General features: G+C 35.6%; 3 protein-coding genes across 4 annotated transcripts in view; all 3 read right to left on the reverse strand.

The window, feature by feature from the left end:
- Positions 1-23,226, reverse strand: part of LOC127843152 (uncharacterized) — a 303,491-nt gene that overhangs the window by 11,676 nt on the left and 268,589 nt on the right. The gene's annotated exons all lie outside the window — the stretch shown is intronic.
- On the reverse strand, positions 398-20,254 carry LOC127874063 (uncharacterized). 2 transcript variants are annotated; one of them, XM_052418179.1, is made up of 6 exons: positions 19,406-20,254; positions 15,532-15,717; positions 3,836-4,008; positions 2,046-2,425; positions 970-1,884; positions 398-473 (listed from the first exon to the last, which is right to left on the reverse strand). In XM_052418179.1, exons 4-5 carry the CDS (start codon positions 2,383-2,385, stop codon positions 1,451-1,453), a joined length of 774 nt encoding a protein of 257 aa, XP_052274139.1. In that variant the 5' UTR covers positions 2,386-2,425; positions 3,836-4,008; positions 15,532-15,717; positions 19,406-20,254; the 3' UTR covers positions 398-473; positions 970-1,450. The 2 variants fall into 2 exon arrangements, with proteins under 2 accessions (XP_052274139.1, XP_052274142.1); XM_052418182.1 differs by lacking the exon at positions 15,532-15,717.
- The window catches only part of LOC127842460 (uncharacterized), a 63,071-nt gene continuing 43,559 nt past the window's right edge, over positions 3,715-23,226 (reverse strand). The window contains exons 5-7 of the mRNA XM_052372307.1: positions 20,233-20,296; positions 19,406-19,458; positions 3,715-4,008 (exon numbers count right to left, since the gene is read on the reverse strand). Of these exons, the coding sequence (XP_052228267.1) occupies positions 3,715-4,008; positions 19,406-19,458; positions 20,233-20,296 (411 nt within the window). The remainder of the gene's footprint in view (positions 4,009-19,405; positions 19,459-20,232; positions 20,297-23,226) is intronic.

The following is a 23,226-nucleotide window of genomic DNA, read 5'->3' on the forward strand; positions in this document are numbered from 1 at the left end:
TATGAAACAAAGGATATTTTAGCACTGTTTATTTGACGCTAGAATTTGCCAAAGGACGCGTTAGCATTAAAATTCGGAAGTGTGTTTCGGATTACAAATTTAATAATGATAATCGAACGAAACATAAACAGTTGCGCGTAATTAATTCTATTCTACACATACATGTATGTACATGTAGGTGGATATCTTTTCACTCGATCCGCCGCGTACGTATGCGGCGGATTTACTCCGCGAAAGTACGCGTGGTTAATACAGACTCGGCGTCGTTGCGCGGATCGATGCCGAGTGCCACGGCGATACGCCGCGTGAACACACGATTCGGCCGCCGCGGACTAATAATCTGGCCGTGGCGTAGCCGCGGATTATGTTTGTGCCGCTTTGGCTGTACTGTATACCCAATTAACAGGGGGTATAATTAATAAATATCTTCAGGGCATATCATCACTCCAGTTGCATATCTGTATACTGAAAACCTGGACAGGTGGTAAATTGTAGTTTATAGATATTCTTATTTAAAATAAATGCAGATAATTATTTCATGGAATGTTTACTGCATTTCAATAATTGTTTAACTTATATTAAACAACATTTAATAGGTATCATGTTTAATTTATGAAAGGGGATTATTTGTAATATACAAGTGAAAACAAAGAAACAACTTTTGGTTTAGAGGCTGAATTTTGGCACAAATGTATGAAAATATGCCCTGACCTTTTATGATTAACACTGATATCAAATCAACACTTATAAGTATTTATTTACTCAGTTTGACCAGTTAAAAAAAAGAGTCGTTCCAGATTAGACTGTGCTGTCTGCACAAACAGCCACGACACTTTCCACTTTAATGGAATTTTTTGTTTTAAAGGCATATTCAGAACACGTGGTCACTAATAAGCCTGAGCAGACCTAACACACTTATCTGGGACAACACTTTAGCACTGTTTTTCCAGAGCGCAGCTAATATACTACCTGTTTTTGTTGCTGCTTCTGCTGCAGCAGGGCTATAGGCAGTGATTGTGTGAGTCACGACAGTGAAGTCGCCAACCAAAAACTGGGAATGTTGGACAGCACTGTTCCTCGTGCGTCAGGTTCTCATTATTTGAGAGCAACGTATCGAGGTCAGTCAAGTTAACAGACGAGTCACTCAGCACCTGCTCTGTCTGTTAGATTCGATTATTTTATCTTGAGTGACTTGTCAAGACAGAAGTCAGACTCACCAAGCCACCATGCAAGATGTTCATAGGTGACACGCTGAATTGCTTGAGCGACTTGTAGTATTTGTGCAAGATGTTAATACCTGGAGTGCTGATTTTCTTGAGCGACTTGTAGTATTTGTGAGATGTTCATAGGTGACGTGCTGAATTTGTTGAAGACTTGTAGTATTTCAAGGGGATGATCATACGTGGCGTGCTGAATTTCTTGAACAACTTGTATTATTTGTGGGAGATGTTCATAGGTGGCGTGCTGAATTTCTTGAGTGACTTGTAGTATTTGTGAGATGTTCATAGGTGGCGTGCTGAAATTCTTGAACGACTTGTAGTATTTGTGGGAGATGTTCATACGTGGCGTGCTGAATTTCTTGAACGACTTGTGGTATTTGTGGGAGATTTTCATAGGTGGCGTGCTGAATTTCTTGAGCGACTTGTAGTATTTTGTGCGAGATGTTCATAGGTGGCGTGCAGAATTTCTTGACCGACATGTAGTATTTGTGCGAGATGGTCATAGGTGGCATGCTGAATTTCTTGAGCGACTTGTAGTATTGGGAGATGTTCATAGGTGGCGTGCTGAATTTCTTGAGCGACTTGTAGTATTTGTGGGAGATTTTCATAGGTGGCGTGCTGAATTTCTTGAGCGACTTGTAGTATTTGTGCGAGATGTTCATAGGTGGCATGCAGAATTTCTTGACCGACATGAAGTATTTGTGCTAGATGGTCATAGGTGGCATGCTGAATTTCTTGAGCGACTTGTAGTATTTGTGGGAGATTTTCATAGGTGGCGTGCTGAATTTCTGAGCAACTTGTAGTATTTGTGCGAGATGTTCATAGGTGGCGTGCTGAATTTCTTGAGCGACTTATAGTATTTGTGGGAGATGTTCATAGGTGGCATGCTGAATTTCTTGAGCGACTTATAGTATTTGTGGGAGATGTTCATAGGTGGCGTGCTGAATTTCTTGAACGACTTGTAGTATTTGTGGGAGATGTTCATAGGTGGCATGCTGAATTTCTTGAGCGACTTGTAGTATTTGTGCGAGATGTTCATAGGTGGCGTGCTGAATTTCTTGAGCGACTTGTAGTTTTTGTGCGAGATGTTCATAGGTGGCGTGCTGAATGTCTCGAGCGACTTGTAGTATTTGTGCGAGAAGGGGGTTTGGACTGTTTTCAACATTTACTTCAACAATGTTCTTCTTCTTGGATAATAATGTGATCTGAAAAGGAAATGGCAAGTAAACTAAAAATAGAGTGTTTTTAGTAACAAATGAATACGTCTTGAATACATGTAAATATGCTGTAACACCTTACTTAACACACCTGTTTGTTTAATGCAAAACATTGTTTCTATAATTGATATTTAGGATAGCGAAATGATTTTTGTGCAAAGTAGCACTCATAATAGCATTGTTTAAATGAATAACGTGAACCCACTTGAAATGTTGTAGCAAGTTGCCATAATTATCTTTTTTTTAAACAGACATAACTTCAAAATGTGAGACTATACCACTTTAAATGTTACACAATACAACTTTTTGCTAATAAATTACTTAACAAGAGCTACGCATAACGAGTGCAAAAGCTCGGCTAGGGTGCAGTTTTTAATAAATGAAAGCTTGTCAGAAATTATTATTATTTTATAGAGGTCACAGTGACCTTAACCTTTGACCTAGTGACCCAAAAATGGGTGTGACATGTAGACCTCATCAAGGTGCATCTACATATGAGGTTTCAAAGTTGTAGGTGGAAGCACTTTGATTTTAGAGCAAAATGTGAAGGTTTTAGCACGACGCCGGCGGACGACGAGCTGGCTATGACAATACCTATAGTTTTCTCCGAAGACGCCGAGCTAAAAATTAAGAATAAGTGCTATCAATATAAAGTGTATTACTATTGTAAATTTAATATTAACGTTCTACTTATAGATGTTACAACCTATTAAAATCAAATAATTGTTTTAGCCAACCGTCAATTGTGAACTTTAGACAGTAATTATGGAAAAATTTGGAATAGACTTTTTAAGATTAGGAATTGGGCTGAATTGTTGCCCCAACTTTGACAGTATAAATAACTCTGTAAGGTCATACCAGATACTCAAGAAGCTGAGATGACATGCAAGCCTAATTGATATTGCTTATGGCCGAGTTAAGAGTCGAAGGGCATACTGGTTGACACATCCAAACTGCTGTTATTTTTTTACGCCTTGTCTATTGCCAATTCAATGTGTGGTCAATTGGGCTTGGAGTGCAAAGTAACAAACCCTGATGGGTTAACCTTTAGCACCTCGTTTCAGATGTCCGAATTCACGCCTGAGGCATGCCCAGGGATGTACCATGAGTGTTCAAAACGAAGTCATTACTGCCCTTGTACAGGTTATCCAACTTTTTATTGTTTTGATATTCTTTCTGGTGTCCAACAGCGAGAACTGATTGTTAGCTTTAACATAACTTTTGCTATAACTCCTCGTGTCTGGAACACTTGTTCCTATCCCGGCACTCAACCTGAACTAACTCAGGCTCGAGTGTGGTTCACTCAACAAGGACATTGCAGTTGTTGAGAACAGTTCACGAGTACTCAACGTGCTCAGAATTTCCTGCAGACGAATGGAATCGTTCAACAAAGCTGACCTTTTGAGGCCGTAGGTCAAGGTGGAGGCGCTAGGGTCAGGTCGAGTGGAAGGGTCGTCGTGGACTGAGGCTGCTAGGGTCAGGTGGAGGGGAAGGTTCGTCCTTGACTGAGGCTCATGCGGGCTGGACTGGTGCTGTTGCTGCGCCAAATCAATATCGATGATGGTGCTCTTCTGAAAACAACACAATGGGTGATATGAACTTGAAACAAAGGTTTGTATTTCAATTTATAAAAAAATCAAGCATTTTGATTGGATGTGAATTGTTTTAACAGAAAATCTTCATTCTTATGACTTTTTAATCTGGCATATCCTTGGTTACATGTCCAAAACAGCATACACATGAATCAAATCAGACCATTATATATTTAAACATTTAAAGTGTTGGCAAGTTGGCTATATAAACCTGTAAATTCATAAAAAAAAATCTAAACTTGCAGAGATTTAATTTCATAAGCCAATATGTGGCTCATAAATATTCAAAACTAACACAAATTTCCCATAAGCTAATCAGGGGGGACACTTTCCGACTAGACTTAATTTTCATAAAGAGGAGACTTCCTTTCAACAAAAAATACTTTGAAAGAGTCAGTGTTATCCCTGATTAGCCTTAAAGACTGCACCGGCTAATCTGGGATAACAATTTAAGCACATGCATTTAGCCACATTTTCCCACAACACAGCTTATTCATCTTTTAGCAGCTCCTTACCTGCATAACAAAAAAGGGAACATCAACTTGTACAAAATATATAGAGGATATTTGTTGGATTCTATGGGATATCAATTTTATTTCACGAGTGATCATATAAAATAATATTTTCATAAGTGGCGCTGCCACGAGTGAAAATATGTATTTTTTATGATCACGAGTGAATTAAAATCGATATTCCATCGAATACAACACATTTTCTTTTTATTTTATGCTTTTTTCACCGCTTATTTATATTGTAAAAGAATTAAACTGGATAATTTCGTAGGATTTATTACGTCATTTCGTCGAAAAAAAATGACGGCATTTCACAGTAAAACAGTGAAAAATATCGATATTTTTCACTGCTATTTTTCACTGTTTAAAACAGTGAAATACCAGTTTTATTTCACTGATATTTCTCTATAAACCACCGGAGAGGTTAAAATAAAATGTATTTTATTGGTTCTCATTCTATTAATCACTTTACTTTTACAATGCTTTCACTGATGTTTTACTGTAAATATATGTTTCAATAAATGGGAGGCAAACATTTGACATAAATGTCTTCCTAAAGTTGCAAAAACATTCATATATTTTTACCATGTCTTTACAGATCTTTGAATGTTAAAATCTATTAAAATTCACAAAAGACAAAAAATCAAAAGTAAATAAACATGTTACATGTAACAAGCTGTATACATGGGTGAAATTTAAAAAAAAAGGAAAATAAGGAAATATTTTAGCTGGGGGCCGCAGGGCCGAAGACCCCCGGAAGCTCCTAAAGGATAGCAAAATGATTTGCAAATAGGAAGCTATCCTCAAGTATAAGACCAACATATGTTGACAGTAATTCTTGCAGCTTACTTCACATGCATGCAATGGAAAACAAACAATGTTTATGTTTGTACATGTACAATAACTTTATTCAGTCATTTAATCTATTAATTTTGTTTATTAAGCATACACTCTTAACTTAAAGAATTACTATAAATGTTTAATTATGAACACTAAAAATTGAAAATAGATTAGATACGTCTGGAATCGATCGTATTTTGTTTATTTTGTGTGTCGGCATTGCTGGACACACGGCCTCCCCCCCCCCCCAACAAAATCTTATCAGATTTAATTGATTCACGAAAACGACAACTATCCTTATTTGTAATACAATGTAAATATTAACTGCTGAATATGTTATAAGTTTTTGATATTATGCTTATTTTTGAACAAGTCCAAATAGGTTCTCTCCATACATGTTTTATTGTATTATTGCATTTGTTCTGTCTGTCTTTATTTAAATAAATTTCTCTCTTTATTAAAATAAATTTTGAGTCCACACTCTAATAAGAATAAGTGTCCTTCCCCTGCGAAGATTTGTTCTAGAAATTGGAACGGTTCTGGAACTGTTCTAGAACATCAAGAACAGTTCTAGAATGTTCCATATTCGCGTTCTAGAACTTATGTTCTGGAATTGTTCCAGAACTGTTTTCTAGAATAATTCCAGACATTTGTGGAACAAGGCTTAGTTCTGAAACTGTTCCAATAATACACAAGAACATTTTTAGAACATTTCTAGAACAAAATAAGTTCAAGAAATTTCTAAAAATGTTCTAAACTGTAGTTCTAGAACACATTTAGAACTCTTTAAGAACCAGTAAGTTCTACAAACATTCTAATGGGGAATAAGAACACATATAGAACAGGTCTAGAACCAAAGTCTACAATTGTTCTACATATTTAAAATAAACTAGTTCAGACAATGATAATTTGACTTCTTTCAAATTATATTTCAAAACAATTTTCACATTGAAACTTTGCTTGCTGTGGTGTCTGCAAGATATTGCTGTCATATCATGAGATATATATATATCATACACAAACAGAGGACTAATGTTAAGGAGGAGTGTTTGTTGATAGGTCTGGGATACTTTGTCTTATTTCTAATCCTTAAACATTATGTGGGTACTCACTAGAAACAATGTTACGAGGCACTCCTAATGAGTATCCAAACATAAGCTTTTATGGAGAACTGGAGAAAATTATCCCTGAAATACCAAAAAGTACTTCTCCTTTAAGTCCTTACAACATCTTCTGCTACACACATACATATACATGTATATAACTGACTATAATTTGTCACCAAATTACACATTATTTAAAAAAAAAATACTGTATCTGTTCGGAATTCTGCATACTTAGTGTCTTCTGAATTTGCATGTAATCTTGTGTCAATTAAAACACTAGGACTTCACAGAGTTCCTCAACATTCACCATCACAAGAATCTCAACGAACTAAACTGGAATTAGGTGACTAACTACAGGAGCTTCTGGTAACTGTAATGGGTGGATTTCATCCATCTTTTTCATAACATTATTCAGATATTTGTGTAGTTTATTTGTGTAGTCTGTCTCCAATAGTGCGTAGAATGTGGCACTGGAAGTGTTTCATCATCAAAAGACAGTTTCTTCACACGCTTCAGTGGACCTGGAAAAAAGACATATGAATGTATATTTTGAAACAAATATAAACTCTTTAACTCATTAACAGATTTATAATTACAGAAACTTAATTCACAAGCAAATGATTGTGGTTTACAAAAATCAACATGTTCAAACAAAATTAAATTCTGTACAGTATCAGGTTGTTTTGCTCCCAAGTAGTTTCCTTTCCCCTAGTTGTTTTGCCTCCCAAGTAGTTACCACGGCCATTCTACCTCATGTGTGAGCCACACTACCAAGTGTGAAACTACTTCTGGAAGGCAACATAATTTGGACAAAATAACACTTGTTTTTTCGTTTTATGTAAACAAAGTGTTTTCTTCTGTAATGATGTTTTAGAAATATGCTTTTCTTAAAATTTCAGTAATTTACCTTATTCAGTCAGGCATTCCAGAATACATGGGTGTAAAGGTGACCAATGCCATTTTACTCTTGCATGTTATTAATGTTAATTTTACAAATTTTTAGATAATTTAATGTTTTGCCAAGTCTCGTCTTCTTGTAGTCATCGATAGATTAAAGTCTCATAATAAACTATTCCCGGGCCTCAAGAAGTTATTTTAGTGAGCATCACAGGTCTATAATCCCAGCCTGAAGTTGCGTGCAATGAGACTTTCAATGTAAACATTGAGCATTGTTAAATACTGAAATCACTTGCCTAACTTGCAGTGTAATCTTCAAAAAAATAAGCATTGGTGTTTATGTGGTTTAAAAAAATGATAACCAGTTATAAAACAGAAAAAAAATGCGTCCATTTGCCTTATACTCGCCCTTCAGCAAATGGACCATTTTTGAATTGTTATAACAGCTGTATTAAGAATAGTGTTCGACCCACAATACACGTTGACTTTCTTAACCCGTGTTTCGAAGTGTACAGTTAAGTCCGGTAATCTTGCGCGTCCGGTAATCTTGCGCACTTCGCATTTGCGAATCTCGCAGACGACGAATGGTTTTCTTTTAAGTGATGAAAGATGGAATTTCACATTTTAAAGAATTAACGGATTTAAAAGTTATGTATTCCATGCAAAATTAAATTCGATCATTACATTTATACACCGGTTGCGCCATCCCTATACATCGTAAACACTGGCCTTCTTACGAAAAATTCAAAATTAATCACAAATTCCCTGCAGTCTTTAGCATTTTCATACTTTAAATTAAGAATTCATAAATCCAACGTGTAATTAAGCATTCCATTGCACAATATCCGATCAGTTATGGTATTTTTTGCCATGAAAATATATCGCATCAGACGACATAGTCATCATTTCCCGCCATTCTGTCAAACCAATTTGGTATGATCTCCGCATGCGTAATGGCCTAGTTTTGATATTTTCTGTACACTATGGAAGCATGATCGTGGTATCAAACCTGTTATGCATTTTTTTTCACGCATACCGGTACTTTTTTATTACATTGTTGTAATTGTCCACTATTATTAGTGATTATATATTTTTTGATTTGTAGTGAACAAAAACTGCACTAGAAATCCACAAATAATTTCAATGGTTTTGCAAACTGATTTTTTAAATATTTTTCTGGAATGTTTTTTATCAATAATTGGACACCATATGTCTACAATTTTGCCTAAACTTGGTCATTATACAAAGTGCGCAAGATTACCGGACACTGTGATAGTTTGAAAATGAGGTGAGTCATGTTTGTTTTGAAATCAAATCGGACAATTCTTCACTGAATTAATCAGATATTTTTGTGTTAATAAGCACTTAAACTTATAATTTTCATAATAAATTTAGATATTATGTTGCCAATTTATAAAAGAACATGTTTTTAAACCAATTGACCCTTAACTGCGCAAGATTACCGGACAGCATCGTAAGAACTCTCTGTCTGGTTGATTATTCTTTATCACATATCAAGCACTGGTACTTACCATTTTCCGATACATGAAGATGGTTTTCCTTTCGATGTGTCATTTTACTTAACATGAAGATATGAATTTAGAAAGGAGGGATTAATTTTAAGTTGGAAAATTAAATTCCAAAGCTTATTTCAGCTGCGCATCATACGGGTCTCTGAAAATCTGCCCAGCCTAACCCCAAATGTAATGGATAATTTCATTGGCCAAAATTCACAAAACAGAGCTGACTGGTTTTTTTATTTTATTTACGTAGACTGTCAGCGGAGCAGCATTAACGAAAAACAGTCGGGTGCATATGAGCGCGCTTTTTTTAAATGGCAGACGTTCTTTTCTTGTTCAATCGCGTTATGAGCTTTATCGAATCACAAAATGTAGTCGCACCCAAAATAGATGTTGCTCACTACCAGGAGGGAGATCTCATCAAAGCCACTTACCAAAAACAAACATACGATGCGGTGATCAGTGAAATCCATCGTAAGTAAATTCGTTTGATAGCCAAACTTTTTGGTACCAATCTAAAAGGTTCTTGAATGGGGTGAACACTTTTTTATGACTGAAAGCGTTAAGCCCGCCTCGTCACTTATGTTAATAAAGTCCTGCCGGAGAATACCGCAAAATGATATTTCAGTTCGCTCAACGCGGACCTATTTGACGAGGCGGTGTCTCGGTTAACAATGTCCCCTAAAAAATGTCCATATTTCAATCGCCGTAGATCAAGTATATTTCACTTACTGTTTATAACACTGTGTGTTGATAAAAACACAAAGTATTGAAATAAATCAATATTCAAGTTAAGGGGTCTTCCTGATCATTGTTAAACAATTTGTTGTAAATAGTACAGGTTCGGGCAATCATATTTTCGGATAACGAAAAATAATCTTGTAAATAAATATATTATCATAATAATAATATTAAAATTTGTATATACTGTTGATTACAGATGATGAGGTTTCTCTTAAAGCAAGCAAAGCGACCGCCTAAGCATGCTTTCGAGGCAACTTAAGATAGGAAAAAAACTCAAGGTAGGTATTATTTTCAAGGCATGTTCACAGTTCAGTGACAGGCAGGCAGTCCAAAATTACAGGCTTTAATATTTATGAATGTGAGTTGGACACTTGAATGAGACTCAAGAAATTCAATTTTCCTCCATTGAATAAGTGTTATTTTAAGTATTTTTTTATCAGTTGGTCAACACTGCCTATAGATATATGATTTTTTCCCTGTTATAAATGAAACATGAACACATTGTTCACAGTTATCCAATTTCACACTCACTCACTAGCCAGGGGTGAGTGAATTTTTTTGAAAAAAAAATCTGATGAACAAACGTTCGATAACATTAGCTAATTGTTTGTATGAGTAACTACTCAGACTAGCCAGAATTTCCAAATGTGAAATTTGATGGACTAAAACAAAGTATTCATGATCGCATGACACAATGCTCAAGTTTGGTTTTCAACACATTTCATAAATTATTTTAGAGTTCAGTGATCAAACACCAACAGAGCCTCGTGATAAGTTGCCTGTAAAGAGGAGCATGATTCCATCAGATGCCTCCGAAGAGATTGACCTGACGAACAATGCTGCAAAGCAAAATCTCAGTAGTATGTTGATTGTCTAATACTTTTTATTTTAATCCCTTAGAAATATATAAAATCTAGTATTTAATGCGTTCAAATCATAAAAACCTGCAACAGTGTCTTGAATATATTGCGTTCGTATTTAAGTTGGTGCTGAATGTCAAATTGTGTTATCCATCACCAGTTTACTTACAAGGTTTGCTGTATTGAAGCATCCTCAATTTGAAAATACTAATGTTGTGATCAAATGTGTAATAATTTCTTTGAATACTTTGATAATAAGTACACTCAATATTGACTAAATAAAAAGACGTTATGTCTATATTTGTAATACTGTCCAGCTGGATCATTTAGACTTCTTGTTTAGTTTAAGATGTGACTACATTTGTTATCTAAATAATTTCAGTGCTCAAACACCTACAGAGCCTCGTGACAAGTTGCTTGTACACAGAAGAGCCTGATCCCATCAGATGCCTCCGAAGAGATTGAAAAGAACTGTTTACGGACATTTTCAGAACTGTTTTAGAACATTTGTTCCAGACTTATTTGAACCAACCCTTCGAAACTGTTCTAAACATTTCTAGAATTGTACTGGAACACACCGGCTAGAACTGTTCTGTAATCATACTGAAAATGTTCTAGAATTATTCTGGAACAGTTGTTGAACGTTAAATGAGAAAAAATTTCTAGAACAATTCTAGAACAGTTCTGGAAATTTATTCAAGAAAAATTCTGGAATAGTTCTAGAACGATAGTTCAAGAATTGTTCTAGAACAGTTGTTGAACGTTAAATGAGAATAATGTCTAGAACAATTCTATAACAGTTCTGGAAATTTATTCAAGAAAAATTCTGGAATAGTTCTAGAACGATAGTTCAAGAATTGTTCTAGAACACACCTTCAGAACTGTTTCAGAACAAATTGTTCTAGAAATTATTCTCATTTAACGTTCAACAACTGTTCTAAATCGTTCTAGAGCATTTTAAGGATGATTCCAGAACACTTCTAGTCATTAGTTCCAGTACAGTTCTAGAAATGTTATAGAACAGTTCTAATAATCTTCGCAGGGGTAGTTTGAATACCGATTTACTTTCATGGCTTTGATAAAAGGTTAACAAAGCATGAGAACCATGCAATGTTAGCTCTGTAAATTATAAAATAAGATTGCTTAACAACTATTGTAGCTCTGTAAATTATAAAATAAGATTGCTTAACAACTATTGTAGCTCTGTAAATTATAAAATAAGATTGCACAACTATTGTAGCTCTGTAAATTATAAAATTAAATGGCTTAACAACTATTGTAGCTCTGTTAATTATAAAATAAATTTGCTTAACAACTATTTTTAATTGGCATATACATGCACGTCATTTTCTTAATAACCACTGTTGGTTATACCATGTTTGTTCTCATCAGAATTTTGTATAAGACTCTTACACAAACTGGAAGCAGTCCTGACAGGCTAACCAAACACAACACAATTTGCCAAGACTTGATTTTGGTTGAGAAGAAATTTCCTTTTAACAAAGAGTCCCTCTACAGCGGAATGTGCTGTCCCTGATAAGCCAATGCAAACGCTAATCTTTGGATGGCACATAACATGAATAACAGAGCTTACTGTAACAGATTGTAGGCAGACTTACTTTGAGCCTCATTATGAGATAACAGGGCTTACTGTAACAGATTGTAGGCAGACTTACTTTGAGCCTCATTATGAGATAACAGGGCTTACTGTAACAGATTGTAGGCAGACTTACTTTGAGCCTCATTATGAGATAACAGGGCTTACTAAACAGATTGTAGGCGGACTTACTTTGAGCCTCATTATGAGATAACAGGGCTTACTGTAACAGATTGTAGGCAGACTTACTTTGAGCCTCATTATGAGATAACAGGGCTTACTGTAACAGATTGTAGGCAGACTTACTTTGAGCCTCATTATGAGATAACAGGGCTTACTAAACAGATTGTAGGCAGACTTACTTTGAGCCTCATTATGAGATAACAGGGCTTACTAAACAGATTGTAGGCAGACTTACTTTGAGCCTCATTATGAGATAACAGGGCTTACTAAACAGATTGTAGGCAGACTTACTTTGAGCCTCATTATGAGATAACAGGGCTAACTGTAACAGATTGTAGGCAGACTTACTTTGAGCCTCATTATGAGATAACAGGGCTTACTGTAACAGATTGTAGGCAGACTTACTTTGAGCCTCATTATGAGATAACAGGGCTTACTAAACAGATTGTAGGCGGACTTACTTTGAGCCTCATTATGAGATAACAGGGCTTACTGTAACAGATTGTAGGCAGACTTACTTTGAGCCTCATTATAAGATAACAGGGCTTACTGTAACAGATTGTAGGCGGACTTACTTTGAGCCTCATTATGAGATAACAGGGCTTACTGTAACAGATTGTAGGCGGACTTACTTTGAGCCTCATTATGAGATAACAGGGCTTACTAAACAGATTGTAGGCGGACTTACTTTGAGCCTCATTATGAGATAACAGGGCTAACTGTAACAGATTGTAGGCAGACTTACTTTGAGCCTCATTATGAGATAACAGGGCTTACTGTAACAGATTGTAGGCAGACTTACTTTGAGCCTCATAATGAGATAACAGGGCTTACTGTAACAGATTGTAGGCAGACTTACTTTGAGCCTCATTATGAGATAACAGGGCTTACTGTAACAGATTGTAGGCAGACTTACTTTGAGCCTCATTATGAGATAACAGGGCTTACTGTAACAGATTGTAGGCAGACTTACTTTGAGCCTCATTATGAGATAACAGGGCTTACTAAACAGATTGTAGGCGGACTTACTTTGAGCCTCATTATGAGATAACAGGGCTTACTGTAACAGATTGTAGGCAGACTTACTTTGAGCCTCATTATGAGATAACAGAGCTTACTGTAACAGATTGTAGGCAGACTTACTTTGAGCCTCATTATGAGATAACAGGGCTTACTGTAACAGATTGTAGGCAGACTTACTTTGAGCCTCATTATGAGATAACAGGGCTTACTGTAACAGATTGTAGGCAGACTTACTTTGGGCCTCATTATGAGATAACAGGGCTTACTGTAACAGATTGTAGGCAGACTTACTTTGGGCCTCACTATGAGATAACAGGGCTAACTGTAACAGATTGTAGGCAGACTTACTTTGGGCCTCATTATGAGATAACAGGGCTTACTGTAACAGATTGTAGGCAGACTTACTTTGAGCCTCATTATGAGATAACAGGGCTTAATACATGTTGCCCTAAGAGTATTCCTAGATTAGCATGTACAGCAGCACAGGCTAATCAGGAACAACACTTTTCGCCTAGACAGAATTTTCGTTTACAAGATATATTTCTTATACGATATATTCAATAAAAGCGGAAAGTGTTGTCCCTGATTTGCCTGTGCGGACTTCTTTGCTAACCAATATTATACAATGGAGAACACGTGTTTTCAATATTATATTTACTAAGGTTCAATTTATAGAGCTGTATAGGATGATGAACTTCATATTGTGATTAATTTCTTTTTCTTTATCTTCAATTGGGAATTTAAGGATATCGTTTTGAGAAAAATACCGTTTTAGGATTGGGAATGGGGTCAATTTTGGACCCGAAATTTGACAAAAAACAACAACACTGTAAACCCACTATGAACTAAACACCTCCTCGCAAAAAGGCTCTATACAACCAAGGCATTGGATTGAATAGATACATATCTAACAAGACTACACTGCAACGCCGATATATCGCGGTTGGTGGGGTCCAAAGATCACAAGCGCGATGTATCCGGCGCGCAATATAACTCTAGAAATGTCTAACTTTATTTTATTGCGGTTAATTTGTCAAATTTCCCAATGTTTTAATTTTATATACTGCGCTGCTACATATTTGTATAGTAATACATGTAATTGCAAACCAATTCTACAATCAACATTTTCATATCTACATACGTACCGGTATCTGTAATTATCATGAAAACCAAAATGTAAATTATATTTTTTATTTTCATGTAAAATATCGCTCGCGAATCAGCTAAAAAGAAGAATTCTTGCCATAAAAAGAATGTATAAAATACAATTGTGCATAGATTCGAATTTACCCTTATAAGTAGTCCTATTTAAGAAACTGAAACAGCGTAACGGTAACGATACAGCCTGTTTGAATTTTAGTTTATTAAGAGGAAATGTCAACGTCACATAATTTGCGAGATATCGCGGTACTTTAGTTGAAATTTACAACGATACTTTCAATGGAAATTAAATTATCTAAATGTTGTACCCGCTACGAAATTATTATTTACAAATAAATACACCCACGCCAATTTTCGCGCGTTTTTTTTATCACGACAAAGAAATTCATGACTAGTACCGAAATTTAACGATTTATATACCAGTAAACTGCCAATATTACCATTGCAATGACACTTGAATTGGTTATTTCTTAAGTGTTAAAAACACTCCCAGCCGTGTGTAAACAACACTATCACTTATCGACTGTTGTTCACGCTTCACTGCGTGCCATAGTAAGCCGCGACATCAATTGAACCAATGTTTTGACCAACTTTCATGATGATTGGGCAAAAATTGTGACTTCTAAAGTGTTTACAAGGTTTCTCTATAGCCAAAGAAGGAAAACTGCCCCGCCCACTGGCGGCCATGTTTTTCAACGGATCAGAACCACTTTTGAACTCATCCAAGATATCATTAAGACAAACATTTTGACAAAGTTACATTTAGATTGGGCATGAAATGTGACTTCTACAGTGTTTACAAGGTTTTTCTTGTTTTTGACCTAGTGACCTAGTTTTTGACCAGGAACAACCCAGTTTCGAACTCGGTCGAGATTTCATTGGGACAAAGCTTCTGATCAAGTTTCATGAAGATAGGACAAGAAATGTGGCCTCTAGAGTGTTTACGAGCAAATGTTAACAGACGGACGGACGGACATACGATGGACAAAGACCGGTCACAAAAGCTCACCTGAGCAATCAGGTGAGGTAACAAAAAGAAAACAGTAAACATGGACGCACCAAGGCTCTGCTGTTCGAAGTGTTGATGTAGCCAACATTGGAGAAGATGTGGTGTGTGGGCTGCTGCAATACGTCTTCGTACTTAATTTCTTGAGCGAGTTGTAGTATTTGTTAAAGAAAGGGGCGCCGCCGATTTCCATTGACATTTACTTTAACGATGTTTGTATTGTTGGCTAATAATATTTGCTGAAAAGGAAAACATAACATGGGAGATTAAACAACTTCAAACGTGAGACTGCATAACTTTTAAAGGGGCCGTCCAACAGATTGGTACATTGACAAAAAAAGTTGTTTCAGATTCGCAAATTTTCGTTTTTTTTATGATATTTTTGAGGAAATAGTAATACTGACAATTTACCATGCTTTTAAATATCCATTATATGCATCTTTTGACGATTTGAAAAGACGAATTTAAAAGCGTCGTTTGACGCAAAACGATTGAATAATTTGGAAAGTTCTGTTGTTGTAGTTATATTTTGGGAAACTACGAGGATTGCTTATATAGGTAAAAATACATCGCTCTAAGCATGCGCATGGATGGTCAAGTGGTCTAGGCGGGAGACTTTTAACTCCAGGACTCCAGGGGTCAGTGGTTCAAGCCCTGTTGAGGGTTATTTTTTTCTTTTTTTTAAAGTTGTATTCTTGTGTTTTTTTACAGGAGATTTTTAGGTCAAATGTTTAAATTTATCAACATAAAGCATTTAATGACATGCTTCATTCAATAATGCCAAAATCTGTTGGATGGCCCCTTTAATAAGAGACTGAGCAATACAACTTTAAATGTGGCACTACAAAACTTAAAACATGAGAATGTGCAGCTTTAAAAGTGAACATATACAACTTTACATTTGAGACTATACAACTTTAAATGTGTGACTATACAAATTAAAATGTTACAATGTACACCTTTAAAGGTGAAACAATACAACTTTAAATGTGAGACTACATGTATACAACGTTAAATGTGAGACTTTTTTCAACTTTAAATGTGAGACTTTACAATTGTATAGCATATCTTAAGAAACAAACAGATGTGAGTTGAATACTGTAAGTTTATGAGTACTTGATCACACACGTTTGGCTATGGATTAGACACAGATACAGAAAGACAGATGGACGTCTATGGTGAATTCAGTGTACCACATTCTATCTTGCTACAGGGGACATAAATACTTTTAATTGTCATTACTGCCTATTCTGGTTAAAACTATGCAATGTACGTGATATTGAATAGATACTAAATGCAGTTATACAGTGTATCTACATTATACGGCATCTTTTTGTAGGACACACCTTTGATTTAAAGTTTCACTTCTAGTGTTGAAATTGTGTGCAATAGGATATTAAAGCAATATAGCGCCATTGTTTCTCGCAAACATCTGGGCTCTTATTTAAACAATAATCAAATCCAATTACAATCCAAAAGCTGTATCGAAAACATTGACTTCACTAAGGTACAATAGTAATGATTAGCGCTTATTGTTTACAACTGTATTATCCGTTTTGTGTTTTTCAGGTGTTGCAGGCAAACGGCGGATCTGGATCAAATACAATAACGCTTTATGATCAACAACTGACTGATATAGATTTTGCATTTTAATAACAATGAAATAAAAAACGTACTTATGTGTTTTTGATTGTTTTAATTTACCTACATTTACTATAATCTAATGTTTGTGTATCAATTCAAATGTGTTTAATTAATTGACATTATTGTCTGATATACATGTAGTTAAACTGTCTGTCATAAATTGCCAGAATTAAAACTAGAGCTTTGTCACAGACCTGACGTATACCACCACATGCCGCATTGACACAGACTAATTTGCATGCTGTCTTCACAAAACAAGAGAATCTAATTTATGGCGATTTTTAAGAATTATTATGCCATTATTATTTATGGCCATTTTGACCTTTGAACTCTTGAATTCTTGAATTCGTTCGCATGACAGGCAGTCCAATGACTGTGAACAGAATTAATGTAATGAGTAATTTAAAATCTCACAATGAAATACATAGTTATGGCCCGGACAAGCTCATTTATGGCCATTTTTCACTTTAGAACTCCAAGTGTGACCTTGACCTTGGAGAAATTGACATAATTCTTTTGCATGACACATTATCCAATGATTGCGAACAAATGTACCAAGAAATTTTAAAATCTCACAATGAATGACATAGTAAGGCCAGGACAAGATCATTTATGGCCATTTTTGACCTTTGAACTCACAGTGTGACGTTGACCTTGGAGATATCGATGTAATTCTTTTGCCCAACACACCGTCCAATGATGGTGAACAAATGTGTCAAATGATTTTAAAATCTCACAATGTATGACATCGTTATGGCCCGGACAAGCTGATTTATGGCCATTTTTGACCTTTGAACTCAATTGTAACCTTGACCTTGGAGAAATCGACATAATACTTTCGCGCGACACACTGGTCAATGATGGTGGACAAATGTGTCAAATGATTTTAAAATCTCAAAATGTAAAACATAGTTATGGACTGGACAAGCTCATTTATGGCCATTTTTGATCTTTGAACTTAAAGTTTGACCTTGACCTTGGAGATATCAACGTAAAATTCTTTCACGCGACACACCGTCCAATGATGGTGAACAAATGTGCCAAATGATTTTACAATCTCACAATGAACGACACAAGTTATTGCCCGGACAAGATCATTTATGGCCATTTTTGATCTTTGAACTCAAAGTGCGACCTTGACCTTGGAGATATCGAAGTAATTCTTTCGCGCGACAAACTTTCCAAAGATGGTGAATTTGCCAGTGATTTTATAATCTCACAATAAATGATAAAGTTATGGCCCAGACAAGCATTTGACCTTTGAACTCCAAGTGTGACCTTGACCTTGGAGATATCGACATACTTTTTGCACAAAACACACCGTCCCATGATGGTGAAAAAATGTACCAAGTTATTTTTAATCTAATCATAAATGACATAGTTATGGTCTGGACAAACTTTTGGTTTAAAACACACTAAGTGACTCCGTGATCTAGTGTTTGACCCGGCATGACCCATATTCAAACTTGACATATACATCATCACGATACAACTTGTGACCAAGTTTGTTGAAGATCGGATGAAATTTCGGGACAGACCGACTGACAAAGTGATTCCTATATGCCCCCATTACTAATGGTAATGGGGGTATAAAAATGATGTATTATATTTGATTATATGATATATATTTATCTTAGAAAAATGGTATTTAAACAGTTATTCAGTCCCACCAATCAGCTTAATTCATTACAATGAACTTGTTATGGGCATACAGTAATAAGGGCCAGTTACTACAGGGACCTATAACAAAAAAAAACTCATTCACCTGATAATAAAAGACTTGTTAATTTACATGTGCTAAACATGGTCTACCTCCTGCAAGTTAATCTCACGGGTTTTTCCATTTTTCCCACCGCAATGTATCGCGGATATGTACTAAAAAAAATCACGTATTGACTGACACAATTTTGTTTAATTTTTTTTTATCATAAATTAATAAATTAAAGTGCTGATGCAATAGTCATTTTTCTTTAACACACAATTTCGAGCTGACGAAAATAAATGGTTTTACAGTTTTTGTGAAATAAACAACATAACATATATAACTTCAAAATAGTAATAAAACTTAGTGAAATAAGTATATTAAGCCAGTAATTCTCATAACGACTTAGACATGTGCTAGAACTAGGGGCTAGCTCTGTGAAAAGTGTCCTTTTTATGGCAAACCGTCAATTGGGAATTTAAGCCTGTAAAATTATGTTAAAATATAGACATTTTGAGATTATGAATAAGACTTAATTATCAGCCCCAATTTTAAAAATAAATAAACCTGTAAGGTCTCACCTGAGGGTCAAGAAGGTGAGATGCCATGCTGGCCTCGCTGTGATTGCTAAGGGCTGAGTTTGAGTTCTACCTAATGTTGGGTTGAGTCAAAAGGCATACTGGACCACACAACAAAACTTCTGTCATTTTTCTACGCTTTATCAAGTGTCTATTCAATGCGAGGCTGTTTTGTCTTGGAGTGTGAAGTGCTCATAACAAACCATGATGGGTACACCTTAGGCACCGCGTTAATGTTGTTGGGAAGAATTTGCGCCTGAACCACACCTGATGTATTCATCGTGCTATGAGTGTTCATAACAAAGTTTTTTTTGTCAGCAATTGCGTAAAAAGCACGTTCACTTTGAACATTTTGGATGCATAAGTGGAAAATTCAGGATGGTCCATAATGCTACTACTATTGAAATCAGAAGTAGACCCCGTGGAAAGCTTATGCTTCGATCTATAACTCTTTAACTGTTTCTAGATTTTCTACCATTATTCGATGTTGCTCTGTTAGTCCAACAAAGCATGGAACAAGTTATCCAACTTTTAATTCTTCGTACTATTCATTGTGAAGTCCACAATCAGTGACTGTTGGTATTACCATAACTACTGCTATAACTCCGCGTGTCTGAAATACTTGACCCACCTCCGGCACTGGAGCTTAACTAACTACTCAGGCACGAGTGTGGATCAATCAACACGGACATTGCAGTTGTTGAGAACAGCATGAGAAAACTCAACATGCTCAGATATTCCAGCAGACCAGTATTGTTCAATGAAGCTTTGAAGCAGGAGGTCAAAGGGGAGGAGCTAGGGATCAGGAGAGGGGAAGGGTTTTCCTGTACTGAGGCTCCTGGGGGTCCGACTGGTGCCTTGCCACGTCAACTCGATAACGTTGCTCATGCTCACCTGAAAACAACAGCACCATGGGTGATGTGAAACAGTTACGAAAGTGTTTATACAACAATCTATAACAAACTAAGCCTCTTGATTGGATGTGAAGGTTTTCAACAGAAACATTTCATTCTCATTAATTTTTAATCAGGCATTTCATTGGTTCCTTGTAAAAAAAACATGAAATTTAATTCAATCAAACCATTTCGTATTAAATCATTACAAGTTTTGGTCAATGTTATATTGACATTAAAATTCATAATAACGATTTTTTTTCTCAACTTGCAGAGATGTAATTTCATAAACCAATATGCAGCTCATTAATATTCATAGTTGTCATCTCAGATAAGCATGTCAAGTCCACATAAGCTTATCAGGTAGGATACTGACTTTACTGAATTTTTATAAAAAAGAAACTTCCTTTCAATAACAAAATAAAGAGGAAAGTGTTGTCACTGATTAGTTTGTGCGTACTGCAATGTGCTAATCTGGGATAACAATTTAAGCACATAAATTAATCCCCATTTTCCAAAAGTGCAGCTGATTTATCTTTTAAGCCATTTCTTTCCTACATAACAATAAATAAAACAAGAGTGCCAAACTGTCACAAGATACGCCCGTTCGAAGGTTTTGGACACCATGCTCAATGCTTGAAATGCACTAAGTGACCTCAAGACCTAGTTATTGACTTGGCATGACCCATATTTGAACTTGACCTAGATATCATTTAGATGTAACATCTGACTAAATTTGGTGAAGATCAGATGAAAACTACTTCAATTAGAGAGCGGACACCATGCTAAATGCTTTAAATGCACCATGTGACCTCGTTTTTGACCGGGCATGACCCATATTCGAACTTGACCTACATATCATCTAGACACAACTTGTAACCAAATTAGGTGAAGATCAGATGAAAACTACTTCAATTAGAGAGCGGACACCATGCTAAATGCTTGAAATGCACTAAGTAACCTCGTGACCTAGTTTTTGACCCGGCATGACCCATATTTAAACCTGACCTATATATCATATAGACACAACTTTTGACCAAATTTGGTGAAGATCGGGTGAAAACTACTTCATTTAGAGAGCGGACACCATGAAATCCTTGAAATGCACTAAGTGACCCCATGACCTAGTTTTTGACCCGGCATGACCCATATTCCAACTTGGCCTAGATATTGTCTAGACTCAACTTCTGAGCAAGTTTGGTGAAGATCGGATGAAAACTATTTGAATTAGAGTCCGGACAAAGTGGCGCCGTTGAAAATGCACTTATTGACCCTATGACCTAGTTTTTGACCCGGCATGACCCATATTCGAACTTGGCCTATATATCAACTAGATGCAACTGCTGACCAAGTTTGGTGAAGATCGGATGAATACAATTTGAAATAGAGTCCGGACAAAGTGGCCCCTTTGAAAATGCACTTATTGACCCTATGACCTAGTTTTTGACCCGGCATGACCCATATTCGAACTTGGCCTCGATATCAACTAGATGCAACTGCTGACCAAGTTTGGTGAAGATCGGATGAATACAATTTGAATTAGAGTCCGGACAAAGTGATGCCTTCCGCCCGCCGCCCGCCCGCCGCCCGCCCGCCCGCCAAGGGGTTTCACATAATACGTCCCGTATTTTATACGGGCGTATAAAAATCAATTTGTTAACAATTTAATAATTTTTAATGGTACTCATTCTATCAATCACTTTACTTTTGAAATGTCTTCACAGATGTTTTACTGTCAACATATGATTCAGTAAATGGCAGGCAACAATTTAAAATTAATGTCTTCCTGAAGTTTTAACAACACACACAACTTTTTTAACATACCTTTACAGATCTTTGACTGTTAAAATCTGCTTAAAAATTTAAAATAGACACAAATTCAAAAGTAAATCAACATAAAACAAAAGTAGTCTTCTGTGCTGAGCAGTTGCTGTAATGTTGAGAAAACCAATCTGAAACATTTTGTCCCAGTCAGTCTTTTGAACTAGTATGTACGAAATACACCATGGATTTTTTCCCAATAAGAGAAAGTACCTGTACCGCGTCCATTAGGACTAATTAGTTTGATAATACCTGACATTAAACAAATTTGCAGTGTGAAATCTTTCAAATGGAAATTATAATGGATCTTTTTAATAGCACGGAACTTACTTTCACAAACCCATCAAAATATTATTTGACATGCGTTTTTGATTAAATGTTTAATGTAAACTGGCATATACGGAAATGCATTTTAAATGTACTTGTGTGAAAAACTGCCATTCCGTAGAATGAAATATAGCTCTGAATCATGTCCATTCCAAACAGGAAACTATTTAAAAAAAGGCGCTGACTGATACAACAAATTGGGTCGCCCAATGGCAATCAAATATCTGCTAAGAGCAAGGCTTTAATCGCCAATTCAATGGAATTCTGCATCCCAGATACTGTAAAATCATTTATATTCGTTGGCATAATTTTTCTTCAATTACTTTTTCGTGGACATGTACATTTGTGGATGTCTGATTCTGGATAAAATATGGAATTTTCGAGGGTCATTTTCCTGTGTTTGAATAAAATTCATGGATCAGTAAACCCACAAATTCAATATTAATTAATGTCCCAAAAATAATGATTTAACATATGTCACATTGTTAAGAAAAGTGTTTGTAATGCTTAATTTTTATATTTTTTTATATTTTGATATATGACCAATAATTTCATTATTTTTCTAAGTGTATACTTTCGTTTTAATACTTTGTAAAAAAAACCCACTGAAAATATTATAATTTTTTGAAAATTGTAATTATGATAATCTGTGAACAAGTTCCAACACATGAATTAGGTTCTCTTCATACATTTTTGACTGTATTATTTCATTTTGTTCTTTCTTTATTCATTTAAATAAATAAACATTTCATTATCTAATTAAAATACATTGAATACCTTTTA

This window comes from Dreissena polymorpha, chromosome 1, assembly GCF_020536995.1.
Source record: "Dreissena polymorpha isolate Duluth1 chromosome 1, UMN_Dpol_1.0, whole genome shotgun sequence".
NCBI lineage: Eukaryota > Metazoa > Mollusca > Bivalvia > Myida > Dreissenidae > Dreissena > Dreissena polymorpha.